The 21,670-nt window shown below is 37.2% G+C and overlaps 1 protein-coding gene across 2 annotated transcripts in view; it reads left to right on the top strand.

Annotated features, from left to right (window-relative positions):
• The first annotated feature begins 290 nt into the window (after window positions 1-290).
• AGAP2 (ArfGAP with GTPase domain, ankyrin repeat and PH domain 2) overlaps window positions 291-21,670 on the top strand; it is a 636,919-nt gene continuing 615,539 nt past the window's right edge. For both annotated transcript variants that reach the window (XM_053708205.1, XM_053708204.1), the window contains exon 1: window positions 291-885. In XM_053708205.1, coding sequence (XP_053564180.1) covers window positions 675-885 — 211 coding nt within the window. In that variant the 5' untranslated portion in view covers window positions 291-674. The remainder of the gene's footprint in view (window positions 886-21,670) is intronic.

The raw sequence follows: 21,670 nt of genomic DNA, 5'->3' as shown, positions 1-21,670 counted from the left end.
GACATCTCAGCAGACGATTAACATGAATTTTGTTGTGACACAGTATTTAAAAAGAGGTTTACTCAGTGGTTAACTACTTCCTGCCATGTTATCTTACTGTGTAATTTAGTACAAAATAAGTAAAATATGTTTCTTTTTGTTAGCTTTAGTCACCCTTACAAATTATTTCAAATACTTCTCACAGCTGCACCTTTCTCTTATTGCATAGATGTTTTTAACCTCTATTGCAACATAGGGGTTAAAACCCTCAGTCATTTTTAAACTGTGTCTATAATAGTTTGGGAGGGACACTGTCTGACAGCAGACAGAAACAGATCTGAAACTTTACTCTGAATCCAGGAAGTACACACATGAACAACAGAGATGCAGGCATGCAGGGCGAGAGAGGCAAACGATGAGACAGACCAGAGCAAATAATGAGCAAGAAAACAAAAAAAGTTGAATAAAAAGTCAATGGGAAAAAACAATCACACAGAATTGTGGGATGGAAAAAAATAGCTCCAACCTGTAATATAAGGATTTGACATGAGAAAGGTTAAACAAGGGTTTACAAGTGGAACAGATAATAGAAGATATTATCATGGCTCAGTAAGAATGGACATTTTCTACCTGTCCTGTGGATTTTTGTGGGTTACATTTTATGTGGATCTGTGGTAAAGCAAGATATTTGGGTAATGAGTGGGGGAAATGGTTTATGCAGGGATGCGATTCATGGCAGCCTTAGGATGTCTACATCAAAGCAACAAACTTCTATGGCCATCCGAGGTGAAGTGAAGAGACATAATCTGGCCAAGGTCCAGCTTAACAAACTACAGAAACTTGTGGAACATGTGAGTGATCAGCATCTAAAAGACAGCCTTGCAATCTCTCTACATACTTTGCGAGGTAAGGATAATATATATATATATTTTTTTTTTCATGTAATTCAATGAAGATTTAGTGTTGCAAAAGGATATGTCACAAAAGCACTTTTTATTATTTTTCATATGATGCTATAATTGTGTCTGTAGCGATTTACCATGGGTTTGTGTAATTCAATAAAGATGTGCTTGTTGTTAAGGATTTTATATTTTTTTAGGATGCTTTAGTGGTGTCATTAGCAATGTAAATTATCATGAACATGTATTTATTTACAACCAAATGTAAAAGTGAAATGGTTATGGTAAAAACTAATTTAGTTTCTTTATACATTTATTAGACTGGCACATCTGTAGAAATTTCATTTAAAGGGACAGTCTACAGAATTATCTATTGACTTGCATTTAGTATTGTTTTGTGCTAACTCTTAAATAACTCCCCGTGCCTGAACACAGTGTTATCTTTATGGCCTACATGAACTAACAGTCTCTTGTCGTGAAAAGCAATTTAAAAAACATGTGATAAGAGGCAGCCCTCAAGGGCTTAGAAATTAGCATATGAGCCTATCTAGGTTTAGTTTCAACTAAGAATACCAAGAAAACAAAGCAAATTTGATGATAAAAGTAAATTGGAAAGTTGATTAAAATTACAAGTCCTATCTGAATAATGAAAGTTTAATTTGGACATTTTTATATGTGTAAAGTATGTATCAGAGATTAAGATCATCATTAAATGGACATGAAACCTGCATTTTTTATTTCATGATTTAGAAAGAGCATGCAATTTTAAACAGCTTTCTAATTTACTTCTATTATCTAATTTGCTTCATTCTCTTGATATCCTTTGCTGAAAAGCATATATAGATAGGCTCACTAGCTGCTGATGGGTGGCTGCACATAGATGCCTCAGGTGATTGGCTCAGCCATGTGTATTGCTATTTCTTCAACACAGGATATCTAAAGAATGAAGCAAATTAGATTATAGAAGTAAGTTGCAATGTTGTTTAAAATTGTATTCTCTATCTGAATCATGAAAGATTTTTTTGGGGGTTTAGTGTCCCTTTAAAAAAGAAATCTCCTTTGATGTGGTCAGTTAAGGGCAGATAAATATGAGCTCCTTCATTAATCAAACAAATATTGTGTAGAATGTTGCAGGGTCTGTTCTCAGGATGTACTCTGAGCAATGTGAGAAAACAAAAACAAGGTTAAAATACAGGAAAACTCGTCAAGCTGAATAAAAAGTACAATGCGTTGTTATTATACATAATTAAACATTTGAAGAGGAATTCAATTTCGAGTTGAATATCCATTTAACTTTTTATATTGCAAAAAATAGTGAAGCATCCAATGGAAAAATTATTATCCGCAGTTTGGACAAATATGTGCACTAATTGGATTACACGAATATATAAGATATGACTAATAATGTGCTGTCCTAGAAAGAAACATGCAGAACCTGTCAGCACATCCTGTAGAGACAACATTTATACACAATTCAAATTTGTTACAGGGTATAAATGAGCATGACAGGAAGGGACTGTCACTAAAGGCCAGTACACCTGTTTCCCACAGCAGTTTGTAGTGGCAGATAAGAACCTTTAGGCCAATTTACTCTACACATTCAAACAAAATATGTGACTATCAGATATGGCTACAGTGCATTGCTTGCAGCTCTCTGAAATTAAAGCTGATAATTATCTACTAACTTTTAGTATCATACAGGTGAAACTCGAAAAATTAGAATATCGTTCAAAAGTTCATTTATTTCACTAATGCAACTTAAAAGGTGAAACTAATATATGAGATAGACTCATTACATGCAAAGCAATATAGTTCAAGCCGTGATTTGTTATAATTGTGATGATTATGGCTTACAGCTCATGAAAACTCCAAATCCACAATCTCAGAAAATTAGAATATTACATGCAATCAATAAAACAAGGATTGCGCATACCTGTAGAACAATATCGGACCTCTGAAAAGTATAAGCATGCACACTGTATGTACTCAGTACTTGGTTTCGGCCCCTTTTGCAGCAATTACTGACTCAATGTGGCGTGGCATGGAAGCTATCAGCCTGTGGCACTGCTGAGGTGTTGTGGAAGACCAGGATGCTTCAATAGCGGCCTTCAGCTCTTCTGCATTGTTCGGTCTCATGTCTCTCATCTTTCTCTTGGCAATGCCCCATAGATTCTCTATGGGGTTCAGGTCAGGCGAGTTTGCTGGCCAATCAAGCACAGTAATCTCACGATCATTGAACCAGGTTTTGGTGCTTTTGGCAGTGTGGACAGGTGCCAAGTCCTGCTGAAAAATGAAGTCAGCATCCCCATAGAGCTCGTCTGCGGAAGGAAGCATGAAGCACTCCAAAATCCCCTGCTAGATGGCTGCGTTGACCCTGGACTTAATGAAGCACAGTGGACCAACACCAGTAGATGACATGGCTCCCCAAATCAACACAGACTGTGGAAACATCACACTGGACTTCAAGCATCTTGCAGTGTGTGCCTCTCCATTCTTCCTCTATACTCTGGGTCCTTGGTTTCCATATGAGATGCAAAATTTGGACCACTGAGCAACAGACCAGGTCTGTTTTTCTTTAGCCCAGGTAAGATGCTTCTGATGTTGTTTGTTGTTCAGGAGTGGCTTGACAAGAGAAATACGACATTTGAAGCACATGTCCAGGATCCGTCTGTGTGTGGTGGCTCTTGATGCACTGACTCCAGCCTCAGTCCACTCCTTGTGAAAGTCCCCAACACTTTTGAATGGCCATTTCCTGACAATTCTCTCCAGGCTGCGGTCATCCCTGCTGCTTGTGCACCTTTTTCTTCCACACTTTTCCCTTCCACATAACCTTCTATTCATGTGCTTTGATACAGCACTTTGGGTACATCCAACTTCTTTTGCAATTACCTTTTGAGGCTTTCCCTCCTTATGGAGGGTGTCAATGATGGTTTTCTGCACAACTGTCAGGTCAGCAGTCTTCCCCATGATTGTGATTCCTACTGAAACAGACTGAGAGACCATTTAAAGGCTCAGGAACCCTTTGCAGGTGTTATGGCTTAATTAGCTGATTAGAGTGGGACACTTTGAGCCTAGAATATTGCACCTTTTCACAATATTCTAATTTTCTGAGATTGTGGATTTGGGGTTTTCATGAGCTGTAAACCATAATCATCACAATTATGACAAATCACGGCTTGAACTATCTTGCTTTGCATGTAATGAGTCCATCTCATATATTAGTTTCACCTTTTAAGTTGCTTTAGTGAAATAAATGAACTTTTGCACGATATTCTAATTTTTCGAGTTTCACCTGTAGAACATGATCTGCTGGTTGTTCCACTTGACATGAAGTTGAGGCATTTAGCACAAATATGCTATTGTCACAGAATCATTTTATTGGTCATAATGGAGACTAATATCAAACACAGTCCTAGATAAATATTTGTTTCTGCACAATCCTTTTCTAATTACTAAAGAATTAAACAAATTCATATGTTCACTTGTAGTAATTGGGGTTTCCAGGTGTTAAATATGTAAAGGGGCATGAAACACAACATTTTCTTTCATGATTCAGAGCATGTGACTTTAAACTGTCCAATTTATTCAATTTATAGAATTTATTCTCTTGGTATCTTTGGTATCCTTGAATAAGCAACAATGCACTACTGGGGACTAGGTGAACACATCTAGTAAACCAATGAAAAGGACCAATTATGAGCAGCAACCAATAAACAGCTTGCTGCCAGTAGTGCATTGATGGTCCTGAGCCTATCTAGCTCTGCTTTTCAGCAAATGAACAAGAGAAAGATTGGTTTTCATGTTCTTTTAATGTGATATGAAACACTTTGAGACTATCATATACATTTTTTGGTTATGCATAGGAAAACCATTATGCGGTATACTGTAATAATTTATTTTACCCCATTTCCTGTCATTTAAAGGCACAGAAAGCCCCAAATTGAAATTTGCATGGGAGCATTTAAGTTTTATATAAAATAATTTTTGCAATATACTACCATTAGCATAAATGTTTCTAGTAAAAGTTATTACTGTTTATCAGTGACATATGCACATATGCTGTGAGGTCCTGTGCACCAGCATTCAAACACCAGCCCTGCTGGGAGAGCTGGCAGTGGTATGTACTGTTTTAGTGAAGACGTAATTAGTGTCATGCAACTCACAAGCCACTGCTGACTCTCTGAGACGGTGTGGTGTTAAATTACTGGTGTAAGGGGACTAGCAGCATATGTGCGTATGCCATTGAAAACCAGTAATAACTTTTACTAGAAACATTTTTCTAATTGAAATATATTGGGGAAATGTTTTTATTCAAAGTTGAAATGCATCCATGCACATTTCAGTATTGACCTTTCTATCCCTTTAAAGGGAAACTCAATCAAAATTAAACTTTCATTATTCAGATAGAGCATGCCATTTTAAACAACTTTCCAATTTACTTCCATTAACAAAATGTGCACAGTCTTTTTATATTAAAACTTCGAGTCACCAGCTCCTACTGAGCATGTGCAAGAATAAGTGTGTATGTATTTGTGAATGGCCGATGGCTGTCACATGGTACGTGTATGCATTTGGATTGGCTGATGGCTGTCACATGGTACAAGGGGAGTGGAAAAAGACATAACTTTTAAAATTGTCAGAAAAAAAATCTACTACTCATTTGAAGTTCAGACTAAGTGCTATTGCATTGTCTTGTTATCTTGCATTTGTTGATTATGCAAATCTACTATGTTGACTGGTCCTTTAACTCAGAAAATTGTGAGTTTTCCAGTTCTGAGAATTGTAAGTGAGCTCTGCAAACTACATAAGCCTAACTCTGTTACACATCTATATGACAGTGACAAGCCTTTTCTCCAGTAATAAGTCTGAATTTGATCCTCCAAATAAGACAAGTGGTGGGGAGAATCTACCTGTTTAAAAACATCTGCAGCAAACAAGGTGTTAATTCATTCAAAAAAAAGTTCACATTTACCTAGTATGTTAATTTATTGGAATGTTGCAGAAAATCTTATAATTAAAAGGTTTTTAAAGCCCTTAAACCAGGGGTGGGCAGACTTTGGTAAGGCAAGGGCTACCTCTAATTTTATTCCAAGTGACGTGGTCACCTAATGAAATACGATTGTTGGGCAGTTAATTGGGACTTAAATTCCTTTAACTTTTGTTTGCATAATTCTCTGTTTAACGGATAATCTTTATCAAAACTTCCATGCATTCTTTTAAAATGTCTTTCAGTGCCACAACTTGCATGGCATGAGACACAAACATTTTACATTCACCATTGTGAAGAAAAAGACTTCTTCCCATTTTATATTAAAATTGTATGTCTTTCGTTTCTTTGCACTTGTTTCTGACATTCCACTCTTTTAATATAATAAAATGTATCGTACTCATCAGTGTACTACTGTACTGCCAAGCTAGCTTTGAGGTAGACGGACTGGGAAGCAAGTACATTTTCCCCTGCAGGAGGACTCAGTAAAAAAACATAGACAAGGACCTGCTGGCTGAAAAATTTATTTTTGCTACAAATAGGACCTGCCTGCTGAAAATTGTATTTTTGCTACAAATAGGACCTGCTGGCTGCAAATTGTGTTTTTGCCACAAATAGGACCTGCTGGCTGCAAATTGTATTTTTGCTACAAATAGGACCTGCTGGTTGAAAAATGTATTTCTTTCATGTAATTAGCAAGAGTCCATGAGCTAGTGACGTATGGGATATACATTCCTACCAGGAGGGGCAAAGTTTCCCAACCCTCAAAATGCCTATAAATACACCCCTCACCACACCCACAAATCAGTTTTACAAACTTTGCCTCCTATGGAGGTGGTGAAGTAAGTTTGTGCTAGATTCTACGTTGATATGCGCTCCGCAGCAGGTTGGAGCCCGGTTTTCCTCTCAGAGTGCAATGAATGTCAGAGGGATGTGAAGAGAGTATTGCCTATTTGAATTCAATGATCTCCTTCTACGGGGTCTATTTCATAGGTTCTCTGTTATCGGTCGTAGAGATTCATCTCTTACCTCCCTTTTCAGATTGACGATATACTCTTATATATACCATTACCTCTACTGATTTTCGTTTCAGTACTGGTTTGGCTTTCTACAACATGTAGATGAGTGTCCTGGGGTAAGTAAGTCTTATTTTCTGTGACACTCTAAGCTATAGTTGGGCACTTTTTTATAAAGTTCTAAATATATGTATTCAAACATTTATTTGCCTTGACTCAGGATGTTCAACGTTCCTTATTTCAGACAGTCAGTTTCATATTTGGGATAATGCATATGAATAAATCAATTTTTTCTTACCTTAAAATTTGACTTTTTTCCCTGTGGGCTGTTAGGCTCGCGGGGGCTGAAAATGCTTCATTTTATTGCGTCATTCTTGGCGCGGACTTTTTTGGCGCAAATTTTTTTTCTATTTCCGGCGTCATACGTGTCCCGGGAGTTGCGTCATTTTTTACGTTTTTTTGCGCCAAAAGTGTCGGCGTTCCGGATGTGGCGTCATTTTTGGCGCCAAAAGCATTTAGGCGCCAAATAATGTGGGCGTCTTTTTTGGCGCTAAAAAAATATGGGCGTCACTATTGTCTCCACATTATTTAAGTCTCATTATTTATTGCTTCTGGTTGCTAGAAGCTTGTTCACTGGCATTTTTTCCCATTCCTGAAACTGTCATTTAAGGAATTTGATAAATTTTGCTTTATATGTTGTTTTTTTCTATTACATATTGCAAGATGTCCCACGTTGACACTGAGTCAGAAGATACTTCTGGAAAATCGCTGCCTGGTGCTGGATCTACCAAAGCTAAGTGTATCTGCTGTAAACTTGTGGTATCTGTTCCTCCAGCTGTTGTTTGTACTGATTGTCATGACAAACTTGTTAATGCAGATAATATTTCCTTTAGTATTGTTACATTACCTGTTGCTGTTCCGTCAACATCTAATACTCAGAGTGTTCCTGATAACATAAGAGATTTTGTTTCTAAATCCATTAAGAAGGCTATGTCTGTTATTCCTCCTTCTAGTAAACGTAAAAAGTCTTTTAAAACTAATTTTTCAGATGAATTTTTAAATGAACATCATCATTCTGATTCTGATAATGGTTCTTCTGGTTCAGAGGATTCTGTCTCAGAGGTTGATGCTGATAAATCTTCATATTTATTTAAAATGGAATTTATTCGTTCTTTACTTAAAGAAGTCCTAATTGCATTAGAAATAGAGGATTCTGGTCCTCTTGATACTAAATCTAAACGTTTAAATAAGGTTTTTAAATCTCCTGTAGTTATTCCAGAAGTGTTTCCTGTTCCTGATGCTATTTCTGAAGTAATTTCCAGGGAATGGAATAATTTGGGTAATTCATTTACTCCTTCTAAACGTTTTAAGCAATTATATCCTGTGCAATCTGACAGATTAGAGTTTTGGGACAAAATCCCTAAGGTTGATGGGGCTGTCTCTACTCTTGCTAAGCGTACTACTATTCCTACGGCAGATAGTACTTCCTTTAAGGATCCTTTAGATAGGAAAATTGAATCCTTTCTAAGAAAAGCTTACTTGTGTTCAGGTAATCTTCTTAGACCTGCTATATCTTTAGCGGATGTTGCTGCAGCTTCAACTTTTTGGTAACAGATAACAAGTAACAGATCATAATTCTCATAGCATTATTAATCTTCTTCAACATGCTAATAATTTTATTTGTGATGCCATCTTTGATATCATTAGAGTTGATGTCAGGTATATGTCTCTAGCTATTTTAGCTAGAAGAGCTTTATGGCTTAAAACCTGGAATGCTGATATGTCTTCTAAGTCTACTCTGCTTTCCCTTTCTTTCCAGGGTAATAAATTATTTGGTTCTCAGTTGGATTCAATTATCTCAACTGTTACTGGAGGGAAAGGAACTTTTTTACCACAGGATAAAAAATCTAAAGGTAAATTTAGGTCTAATAATCGTTTTCGTTCCTTTCGTCACAACAAGGAACAAAAGCCTGATCCTTCATCCTCAGGAGCAGTATCAGTTTGGAAACCATCTCCAGTCTGGAATAAATCCAAGCCTTTTAGAAAACCAAAGCCAGCTCCTACGTCCACATGAAGGTGCAGCCCTCATTCCAGCTCAGCTGGTAGGGGGCAGATTACGTTTTTTCAAAGAAATTTGGATCAATTCCATTCACAATCTTTGGATTCAGAACATTGTTTCAGAAGGGTACAGAATTGGCTTCAAGATAAGGCCTCCTGCAAAGAGATTTTTTCTTTCCCGTGTCCCAGTAAATCCAGCGAAGGCTCAAGCATTTCTGAAATGTGTTTCAGATCTAGAGTTGGCTGGAGTAATTATGCCAGTTCCAGTTCTGGAACAGGGGCTGGGGTTTTATTCAAATCTCTTCATTGTACCAAAGAAGGAGAATTCCTTCAGACCAGTTCTGGATCTAAAAATATTGAATCGTTATGTAAGGATACCAACATTCAAAATGGTAACTGTAAGGACTATCCTGCCTTTTGTTCAGCAAGGGCATTATATGTCTACAATAGATTTACAGGATGCATATCTGCATATTCCAATTCATCCAGATCACTATCAGTTTCTGAGATTCTCTTTCCTAGACAAGCATTACCAGTTTGTGGCTCTACCGTTTGGCCTAGCAACAGCTCCAAGAATTTTTTACAAAGGTTCTTGGTGCCCTTCTGTCTGTAATCAGAGAACAGGGTATTGTGGTATTTCCTTATTTGGACGATATCTTGGTACTTGCTCAGTCTTCACATTTAGCAGAATCTCATACGAATCGACTTGTGTTGTTTCTTCAAGATCATGGTTGGAGGATCAATTTACCAAAAAGTTAATTGATTCCATAGACAAGGGTAATCTTTTTAGGTTTCCAGATAGATTCAGTGTCCATGACTCTGTCTTTGACAGACAAGAGACGTCTAAAATTGATATCAGCTTGTCGAAACCTTCAGTCACAATCATTCCCTTCGGTAGCCTTATGCATGGAAATTCTAGGTCTTATGACTGCTGCATCGGACGCGATCCCCTTTGCTCGTTTTCACATGCGACCTCTTCAGCTCTGTATGCTGAACCAGTGGTGCAGGGATTACACAAAGATATCTCAATTAATATCTTTAAAACCGATTGTACGATTGTACTGACGTGGTGGACAGATCACCATCGTTTAGTTCAGGGGGCTTCTTTTGTTCTTCCGACCTGGACTGTAATTTCAACAGATGCAAGTCTTACAGGTTGGGGAGCTGTGTGGGGGTCTCTGACAGCACAAGGGGTTTGGGAATCTCAGGAGGTGAGATTACCAATCAATATTTTGGAACTCCGTGCAATTTTCAGAGCTCTTCAGTCATGGCCTCTTCTAAAGAGAGATTCGTTCATTTGTTTTCAGACAGACAATGTCACAACTGTGGCATACATCAATCATCAAGGAGGGACTCACAGTCCTCTGGCTATGAAAGAAGTATCTCGAATTCTGGTATGGGCGGAATCCAGCTCCTGTCTAGTTTCTGCGGTTCATATCCCAGGTATAGACAATTGGGAAGCGGATTATCTCAGTCGCCAAACGTTACATCTGGGCGAATGGTCTCTTCACTCAGAGGTATTTCTTCAGATTGTTCAAATGTGGGGACTTCCAGAAATAGATCTGATGGCATCTCATCTAAACAAGAAACTTCCCAGGTATCTTTCCAGATCCAGGGATCCTCAAGCGGAAACAGTGGATGCATTGTCACTTCCTTGGAAGTATCATCCTGCCTATATCTTTCCGCCTCTAGTTCTTCTTCCAAGAGTAATCTCCAAGATTCTGAAGGAATGCTCGTTTGTTCTGCTGGTAGCTCCAGCATGGCCTCACAGGTTTTGGTATGCGGATCTTGTCCGGATGGCCTCTTGCCAACCGTGGACTCTTCCGTTAAGACCAGACCTTCTGTCGCAAGGTCCTTTTTTCCATCAGGATCTCAAATCCTTAAATTTAAAGGTATGGAGATTGAACGCTTGATTCTTAGTCAAAGAGGTTTCTCTGACTCTGTGATTTATACTATGTTACAGGCTCGTAAATCCGTATCTAGGGAGATATATTATAGAGTCTGGAAGACTTATATTTCTTGGTGTCTTTCTCATCATTTTTCCTGGCATTCTTTTAGAATTCCGAGAATTTTACAGTTTCTTCAGGATGGTTTGGATAAAGGTTTGTCTGCAAGTTCCTTGAAAGGACAAATCTCTGCTCTTTCTGTTCTTTTTCACAGAAAGATTGCTAATCTTCCTGATATTCATTGTTTTGTACAAGCTTTGGTTCGTATAAAACCTGTCATTAAGTCAATTTCTCCTCCTTGGAGTTTGAATTTGGTTCTGGGGGCTCTTCAAGCTCCTCCGTTTGAACCTATGCATTCATTGGACATTAAATTACTTTCTTGGAAAGTTTTGTTCCTTTTGGCCATCTCTTCTGCCAGAAGAGTTTCTGAATTATCTGCTCTTTCTTGTGAGTCTCCTTTTCTGATTTTTCACCAGGATAAGGCGGTGTTGCGAACTTCTTTTAAATTTTTATCTAAGGTTGTGAATTCTAACAACATTAGTAGAGAAATTGTGGTTCCTTCATTATGTCCTAATCCTAAGAATTCTAAGGAGAAATCATTGCATTCTTTGGATGTAGTTAGAGCTTTGAAATATTATGTTGAAGCTACTAAGAATTTCCGAAAGACTTCTAGTCTATTTGTTATCTTTTCCGGTTCTAGGAAAGGTCAGAAGGCCTCTGCCATTTCTTTGGCATCTTGGTTGAAATCTTTAATTCATCATGCTTATGTCGAGTCGGGTAAAACTCCGCCTCAAAGGATTACAGCTCATTCTACTAGGTCAGTTTCTACTTCCTGGGCGTTTAGGAATGAAGCTTCGGTTGATCAGATTTGCAAAGCAGCAACTTGGTCTTCTTTGCATACTTTCACTAAATTCTACCATTTTTATGTGTTTTCTTCTTCTGAAGCAGTTTTTGGTAGAAAAGTACTTCAGGCAGCTGTTTCAGTTTGATTCTTCTGCTTATAATTTCAGTTTTTTTCATTATAAGATTTAAACTTTATTTTGGGTGTGGATTATTTTCAGCGGAATTGGCTGTATTTATTTTATCCCTCCCTCTCTAGTGACTCTTGCGTGGAAGATCCACATCTTGGGTAGTCATTATCCCATACGTCACTAGCTCATGGACTCTTGCTAATTACATGAAAGAAAACATAATTTATGTAAGAACTTACCTGATAAATTCATTTCTTTCATATTAGCAAGAGTCCATGAGGCCCACCCTTTTTTGTGGTGGTTATGATTTTTTTGTATAAAGCACAATTATTCCAATTCCTTAAATTTATGCTTCGCACTTTTTTCTTATCACCCCACTTCTTGGCTATTCGTTAAACTGATTTGTGGGTGTGGTGAGGGGTGTATTTATAGGCATTTTGAGGTTTGGGAAACTTTGCCCCTCCTGGTAGGAATGTATATCCCATACGTCACTAGCTCATGGACTCTTGCTAATATGAAAGAAATGAATTTATCAGGTAAGTTCTTACATAAATTATGTTTTTTGCCACAAATAGGACCTGCTGGCTGAAAATTTTATTTTTGCCACAAATAGGTCCTTCTGGCTGAAAATTATATTTTTGAGACAAATGGGACCTTCTGGATGAAAATTATATTTTTGAGACAAATAGGACCTGCTGGCTGAAATTTGTATTTTTAACACATATAATACAGCTTTAATAATCAGCTGTGCTCTTTAACAAATACAGCTGCGCTCTGTCTTTACTTAATGCGAGAGCTCTCTCTTTACGTCACGCTGGGACCGTCAAGCAACCTTATCTGTGTACCGCGCCTGCGTATGATAAGTAGTCTCACAATCAAGACGGCTCGAGACTCATTCTACAAAAGTAATTTTATTGGCTGGACGCCATGTCAGGTTGAGGGGGCAGGTCCTGTAACCAATGCTGGGGCAGCGAGTTCAGCTGCAGCTGCGTTGCGCATGCTGAAGTACAGTGCCCATACCGCCGTCATAGACTCAGAGTCATAGCCGATTTTAAAAGTCTGCATAAGAGAAAGATTTTTCACATCTCTACAGTGGTGAGGCTCTTCATTTAGAATCTAGATTCAATTTAGAATTCTAGATTCTGAGTAAAGATTCTCGCCGCTGTAGATGTGTGAGAAATCTTTCTCTTATTATGCAGACTTTTTAAATCTTACAGGCGGTCACCTCAAAATTCACTCGCTATCCACTGGTAGACCGCGATCTTGCCCACCAGTGCAGAATTTCAATATATGTAAAAATGGTAATTTAACAGTTTAAAGGAACATTTAAAAAGTGCCTAAACCAGCTATTTGATTTGCAACATTTGCAAGTTACTTAGGAGTAGATTACAAGTGTCACGCTAACTGCTGCGGCTTTTTGCATGCGATGGCAATAGCGCTCATAAATGAAAGTAAATGCATTTATGAGAACGCAATCGCATTTTACGCGTGACTAAAACCCTTGCGTAAAGGGTAGCGTTTTAAAAAAATAGATGCACTAAACACAACTTAAATACATTTTAAATTACAGTTACACTCTAAACATTATCTGATAAAAATTATTCAAATAAATATTTAAAAAAACTTATAAGGGCTCAAAGGTATATGGTATATGACAAGGTGTTTGACTGCAATGGGCTATATTATATATATATATATATATATATATACACATATACATGTCTAAATATGTGTACGTGTATATATATACTGTATATATGTATGTGTGTGTGTGTACATATGTATTTATGTGTAGTAATGTCGTGAACCTAAAATTTTGCGTTCGCGAATCGGGCTAACCGCCATAGACTTCAATAGGCAGGCGAATTTTAAAACCCACAGGGACTCTTTCTGGCCACAAAAGTGATGGAAAAGTTGTTTCAAGGGGACTAACACCTGGACTGTGGTATGCCGGAGGGGGATCCATGGCAAACTCCCATGGAAAATTACATAGTTGATGCAGAGTCTGGTTTTAACCCATAAAGGGCATAAATCACCTAACATTCCTAAATTGTTCGGAATAACGTGCTTTAAAACATCAGGTATGATGTTGTATTGATCAGGTAGTGTAAGGTTTTTTTTTTTTTTTTTAAATGTACACTACTGTTTTAGCAGATATGACTTGCACTGGTGTGACACTGTGCCCTGGCAGGACCTGGAACGCACACGTGTGAAGGAAACTGACTGCTATTATTTCACAGTAAAAAAAGGTTGTTGTTTTTTTTTAAATGTATGTACACTACTGTTTTAGTAGATATGACTTGCACTGGTGTGACACTGTGCCCTGGCAGGACCTGGAGCGCACACGTGTGAGGGAAACTGACTGCTATTATTTCACAATAAAAAAGTTGTTTTTTTTTAAAATGTATGTACACTACTTTTTTAGCAGATATGACTTGCACTGGTATGACACTGTGCCCTGGCAGGACCTGGAATGCACACGTGTGAAGGAAACTGACTGCTATTATTTCACAGTAAAAAAAGGTTGTTTTTTTTTTTTTTTTAAATGTACAGTACTGTTTTAGCAGATATGACTTGCACTGGTGTCACACTGTGCCCTGGCAGGACCTGAAACGCACACGTGTGAAGGAAACTGACTGCTATTATTTCAAATTAAAAAAAGTTTTTTTTTTATTTTAAATGTACACTACTTTTTTTTAGCAGATATGACTTGCACTGGTGTCACACTGTGCCCTGGCAGGACCTCAAACTCACACGTGTGAAGGAAAATGACTGCTATTATTTCAAATTAAAAAAAGTTTTTTTGTTTTTTTTAAATGTACACTACTGTTACACCAGATTTGAGTGGTGGCACTGGGCAAGTGGGCACAGTATACGCTGTGAGCATGAGCTGGCAGGCAGGCTGCAATTAGATTAAACAGGGGGAAAAAAAGCAGACTGATCTTCTAGCCCTAAAAAGGGCTTTTTGGGGTGCTGTCCTTACAGCAGAGATCAGATGAGTCCTTCAGGACTGTAGTGGACACTGAATACACTTGCCTAGCTATCGATTTCCCTATTAAATCAGCAGCAGCTACACTGTCCCTCCTCTCACTAAGAATGCAGGCTCCGAATGAATCTAAAATGGATGCTGTCCAGGAGGTGGGAGGGTCTGGGAGGGAGTGTCTGCTGCTGATTGGCTGGAATGTGTCTTGTGACTGTGAGCTACAGGGTCAAAGTTTACTCAATGATGACGAATAGGGGGCGTATCGAACATCGCATATGTTCGCCGTCCGCTGCGAACGCGAACATGCTATGTTCGCTGCGAACTATTCGCGGCAGAACTGTTCGCGACATCACTATTTATGTGTTTTACTGTATGTTTACGGTAGATAACATTCCAATGTTCTTCACATACAGGACAATGTTATTTTTATTGTAAATATATATTCCTATATATATCTGTATATACCTATATCTGTATATCTATTACTATAGATATAAAGGTATAGATCTATTTTACATTAACATTATATATATAATAGTATATATATATATATATATATATATATATATATATATATATATATATATAATAGTATGTATAATAATTTTTAATAATTATAATTGATATTTTTTAATATTTCATATTTATTATTTAAAAAACATGCTTTAAGATTACTAATTCTTCATGTGCGCTAACCCCACACCGCGTTAGACTTAAAGCATGAAACACAAAGCATGTTACACATATTTTACATTCCTATGTTCTTCACATAGATTTTTTATTATTATTAAATATATATTTCTAAATCTATCTTATGTTAATAAAAATAAATATCTTTACCTATATGTCTATAGGAATACAATTTACAGAGAATGTAGGCAATGGATCTAATCAGAGGTCTGATTCCTGCATAGAATTCACAGAGACTGTAGGCAATGGAGTCTGATCTGAGGTCTGATACCTGTATAAATTCATAGAGTCTGTCGGCAATGGCTCTGATCTGAAGTCTTATGCCTGTATATTATTCACAGAGACTGTAGGCAATGGGGTTTGATCTGAGGTCTGATGCCTGCATATAATTTACAGAAAATGTAGGCAATAGCTCTGATCTGAGGTCTGATGCCTGCATATAATTCACAGAGACTGTAGGCAATGGAGTTTGATCTGAGGTCTGATGCCTGCATATAATTCACAGACACTGTAGGCAATAGGGTCTGATCTGAGATCTGATGCCTGCATATAATTCACAGAGACTGTAGGCAATAGGGTCTGATCTGAGATCTGATGCCTGCATATAATTCACAGAGACTGTAAGCAATGGTTCTGATCTGAGGTCTTATGCCTGCATATAATTCACAGAGACTGTAGGCAATAGGGTCTGATCTGAGATCTTATGCCTGAATATAATTCACAGAGACTGTAGGAAATGGTTCTGATCTGAGGTCTGATGTCTGCATATAATTCACAGAGACTGTAGGCAACAGGGTCTGATCGAGATCTTATGCCTGCATATAATTCACAGAGACTGTAGGCAATAGGGTCTGATCTGAGATCTTATGCCTGCATATAATTCACAGAGACTGTAGGCAATAGGGTCTGATCTGAGATCTTATGCCTGCATATAATTCACATAGACTAACAGGAGATTTAGACCCAGAGGATCTGCTTTCTCCTGAACACCCACTGGTCCAATATTTTTTTTTGGAGTATAGGTAACAAGCTTTGTTGAAATATATATCACACACACACACACATTATATATATATATATATATATATATATATATATATATATATATATATATATATATATATATATCATATTTCAGGGGTAGGACCTTATTCAGATATGTGACCTGGTTCTCTAAATCTTTCTGGTCTAGTAGCGACATTTTATAAGAACCCTTGTGAGTATTACTAGGCTCCGCAGGGATTGTTTTAAAGACATTTTTACATTGGGAACTGTGTATCTCATTAAGGGAAGTTAGTTACATTTTAACACTGTATCACAAAATTAATCAACAAATCCTAAATAGACATTAATGGTGAAATGTTGATCATTTTAATAAAGTCATGTACACTATACCTGCCAAAGTACCAATAGATTTAACTGCTACTGCCATTAAATTTTTAACTTTTTAGCAAGAACTCCGTACATCATTTTTGGTCTTTAGGAGGAAAATGCAAATTTAAAAAAAGGGACTTTCAAAAAAATGACTTCCTATTATTTTTTATGTATAATAATGTATAGTATTCTAAATTGTGAGGGTAGAGTCTGAGTAATTTAACACTTTCAAAAAAGCTTTTCAAGAATGTTTGGAATGGAAACTTAAATGCTTTTCAAATTCAAATTGTGGGTCCATTTACATTTTGTTTACTGGTTTTCTAACATTCTTTTCATCAGTGCTATATGATGTTGCTGTGTTTCACCTGCACAGGTTAGCAGTGGCTAACTTGCTTAGGGTTTGTTGGTTAAACACATAATCCAAGAATTTCTATGAATAAGGGAAATATGATGGAAAAACAATAATGTTGCAATTATTGATGAATAAAGATAATTACAGGAGGCACATTGTACTATTCAGTTGAAATAAAGACCTGTTTTATTATTATTATTATTATTATTATGAGCATAAAGTCATGTATTATATCTGTGAAACAGGAACATATATTTTGATAGCAGCTAAGAACAAAAAGCCCCATATTTGTCCATATTTCTTTCTGAAATGTAAGTTTAAAGGAAATGTTATCCAAATGACTGGAAATATCACATGAACATCTCTAGGTAAAAAAAAGGAATATGTACCTTAAAATTGTCCTCATTAGCCACATACAATTGTAAAGGGACTTTAAGCAATCAATCACTTTATTTCTCTCCTCAGACACTAAACCCCAAAAAATTATTTCATGATGCAGGTAGAGAATACAATTTTAAACAACATTCCATTTTACTTCTATTATCTAATTTGCTTCATTCTTTAGATATTCTTTGTTGAAGAAATGACAATGCAATGGGTGAGCCAATCACACAAGGCATCTATGTGCTGCCACCAATCAGCAGCTACTGAGCCTATCTAGATAAGCTTTGCAGCAAAGGATATCAAGAGAATGAAGCAAATTAGATAATAGAAGTAAATTAGAAAGTTGTTTAAAATTGCACGCTCTTTCTAAATCATGAAATAAAAAATTTGGGTTTCATGTCCCTTTAAGGATGTTTACTATGAAATATTGCATGATTATGGCGAAATCTCACAATATCACCTTAAAGCAGTAAGAATAGAACACTGATGATGCTGATTGGCTGTGTTTTTTTTACCATGCAGATTACAGTAAAAAGTGTACCACAAGGATAACTGTTCACAGAGCACTTACTCTGGTGAGATTAAGACATTCTGAGGTAAAATATCTTTTTTTACAGATTTCCTTGTGATATCGTCTAGTCAGCTTTTTATATATATGCTGTATTACTTTCAAGTTATTTAGCATATAGGTAAAGTCCCTTTAATCTTAGTATTGCCATACTAATATCAGAGACATGTTTTATCTCCCTTGTAGTCTTTGTCCTTACTTATTGGAAGTGTCAATCATCTGCTCTGTAAAGAAGTGCTCCTGCAAATTATTGGAAGCAGGAACTATTAATAAGGGGTTATTTGGAGTTTAAATCCCATATATCTGTGAGTGTAAGACTGTCTTACTAAACTGAAGAATAATTGAAGGCAGAATAAGTCATTAAAGAATCAGACACAATAAGGCAGATGCTCTCATTCTCATTACCTTTTGCATTAAATTGTCACTTTTACTCTAAAAGTTGCCTGAGTCTGAGACAGTGAGTCTTGTGTCTACAGTCCTTACATGATGTCCTTCTGTGACTCCAGTATAGGCTGTTCCCATCCCACTTGTTTACCTTGCCTGGTGCCCTAATTCACTGCGGCTGGTCAGCATCAGGTCAGGGGAGAAAGCAGCCAATGGGCTGCTCCAAGCACTGTTTTCTCACCCTGGCTGCATGTGTCTTTGCCATTTTATGACAGCTGTATCAGGGTGCACAGTACAGTATATTACAGGCAGAACAATAGTAATAGCACACAGGATTTGACCCAATAGTAAACACTGCTTACTGTACTAAGTGGGGTTCTGTTCTCTCAGCTTTATCATTTAGCTTTAATATCACCTCTCTCTTCCTTTTCTCCTGTGTAAATATTAAAAGGCACTGTAAACACCTTGTAATTACAACTTTTTTTTTGCATTCTTGCAATAAATTAACATACTAGGGGTCTAATGATCTAAAGCATGTGACAGTGCATGTTAAATGTTATACAGTAATTTGAAGGTAGTCACGCAAAGAGGTGTTTTAGTACACTGTGTGATGCGAAGGTTCTCTTCCATTTAATGACAATAACACTTTACATGTGTGAACTTAACTTGTTTATCTCCTAAACTTGTAAATAAATAATGAATCAATTTGAGCTGGGCATTGTGGGTATACTGTGCATGTGTATATGGATTGTTATTTATATGCATTACACTGTAAACCTGTTTATTATATATTTTAACTAACTTTGTTTATTGTAAAAAAAAAGTGTTATTTAATTTGGTGTGGTTATGGTCTAGAACTCTGATTAACAGCAAAGGATATGAAATATCTTGCAGAAGAAAGTGGCCACAACTTTTCCCATTTACAATAGTGGGCTTTACAAAGTTTGCACACTGTAAATAGGTTTTGTTTTTTTAAATTGTCCGATTTCTAGGCATGGACATGCTCTATCTGAATCATGAAAAAATAAAATGTTGGGTTTCATGTTAGAACAATGAAAAAAATAACCAAAAGGTATGTCCAGACTTTCCATCTTCACCAGTTGACACATCTCAACTTTCTTTAGTAAATCAGCTACATATAATAGCAGGTATTAGCTGGTGAGGCAGGGGAGACCAATAAAGTTTAAAAACCTAATAAAAGAAACACGTGTAGATGGGTTTTACACGAATAAAATGTTTTGAGATGTATAGGATACAGACATATGTAGTTATATAGTAATCATTACTACTACAGTGCATGTTTAGTACTCTCAGTGCACACTAAATAAATGTACAGCTTACTATAAGCCCTTAGGCAAGAGAATGTGATAATTTTTTGTCTGTTGTGTCATCCTCTTTGTTCCAACATAGTTGTTACAGTAGATAGGTAAAATCAAAATTTGTATACTACTTTCCAAGCAATATAATAAATTCAGGCATTTTTACATTAATATAACACTAAACAGTATTCATTAAGCACTACAGGCAGTGCAGAATTATTAGGCAAATTAGTATTTTGACCACATCATCCTCTTTATGCATGTTGTCTTACTCCAAGCTGTATAGGTTCGAAAGCCTACTACCAATTAAGCATATTAGGTGATGTGCATCTCTGTAATGAGAAGGGGTGTGGTCTAATGACATCAACACCCTATATCAGGTGTGCATAATTATTAGGCAACTTCCTTTCCTTTGGCAAAATGGGTCAAAATAAGGACTTGACAGGCTCAGAAAAGTCAAAAATAGTGAGATATCTTGCAGAGGGATGCAGCACTCTTAAAATTGCAAAGCTTCTGAAGCGTGATCAACGAACAATCAAGCGTTTCATTCAAAATAGTCAACAGGGTCGCAAGAAGCGTGTGGAAAAACCAAGGCGCAAAATAACTGCCCATGAACTGAGAAAAGTCAAGCGTGCAGCTGCCAAGATGCCACTTGCCACCAGTTTGGCCATATTTCAGAGCTGCAACATCACTGGAGTGCCCAAAAGCACAAGGTGTGCAATACTCAGAGACATGGCCAAGGTAAGAAAGGCTGAAAGACGACCACCACTGAACAAGACACACAAGCTGAAACGTCAAGACTGGGCCAAGAAATATCTCAAGACTGATTTTTCTAAGGTTTTATGGACTGATGAAATGAGAGTGAGTCTTGATGGGCCAGATGGATGGGCCCGTGGCTGGATTGGTAAAGGGCAGAGAGCTCCAGTCCGACTCAGACGCCAGCAAGGTGGAGGTGGAGTACTGGTTTGGGCTGGTATCATCAAAGATGAGCTTGTGGGGCCTTTTCGGGTTGAGGATGGAGTCAAGCTCAACCCTACCTGGGTTTCTGGAAGACACCTTCTTCAAGCAGTGGTACAGGAAGAAGTCTGCATCCTTCAAGAAAAACATGATTTTCATGCAGGACAATGCTCCATCACACGCGTCCAAGTACTCCACAGCATGGCTGGCAAGAAAGGGTATAAAAGAAGAAAATCTAATGACATGGCCTCCTTGTTCACCTGATCTGAACCCCATTGAGAACCTGTGGTCCATCATCAAATGTGACATTTACAAGGAGGGAAAACAGTACACCTCTCTGAACAGTGTCTGGGAGGCTGTGGTTGCTGCTGCACGCAATGTTGATGGTGAACAGATCAAAACACTGACAGAATCCATGGATGGCAGGCTTTTGAGTGTCCTTGCAAAGAAAGGTGGCTATATTGGTCACTGATTTGTTTTTGTTTTGTTTTTGAATGTCAGAAATGTATATTTGTGAATGTTGAGATGTTATATTGGTTTCACTGGTAAAAATAAATAATTGAAATGGGTATATATTTGTTTTTTGTTAAGTTGCCTAATAATTATGCACAGTAATAGTCACCTGCACACACAGATATCCCCCTAAAATAGCTATAACTAAAAACAAACTAAAAACTACTTCCAAAACTATTCAGCTTTGATATTAATGAGTTTTTTGGGTTCATTGAGAACATGGTTGTTGTTCAATAATAAAATTAATCCTCAAAAATACAACTTGCCTAATAATTCTGCACTCCCTGTAT

This window comes from Bombina bombina, chromosome 3, assembly GCF_027579735.1.
Source record: "Bombina bombina isolate aBomBom1 chromosome 3, aBomBom1.pri, whole genome shotgun sequence".
Lineage (NCBI taxonomy): Eukaryota > Metazoa > Chordata > Amphibia > Anura > Bombinatoridae > Bombina > Bombina bombina.
The sequence above is the reverse complement of the archived record's forward strand: the minus strand, read 5'-3'. Positions and strand labels throughout refer to the sequence as shown.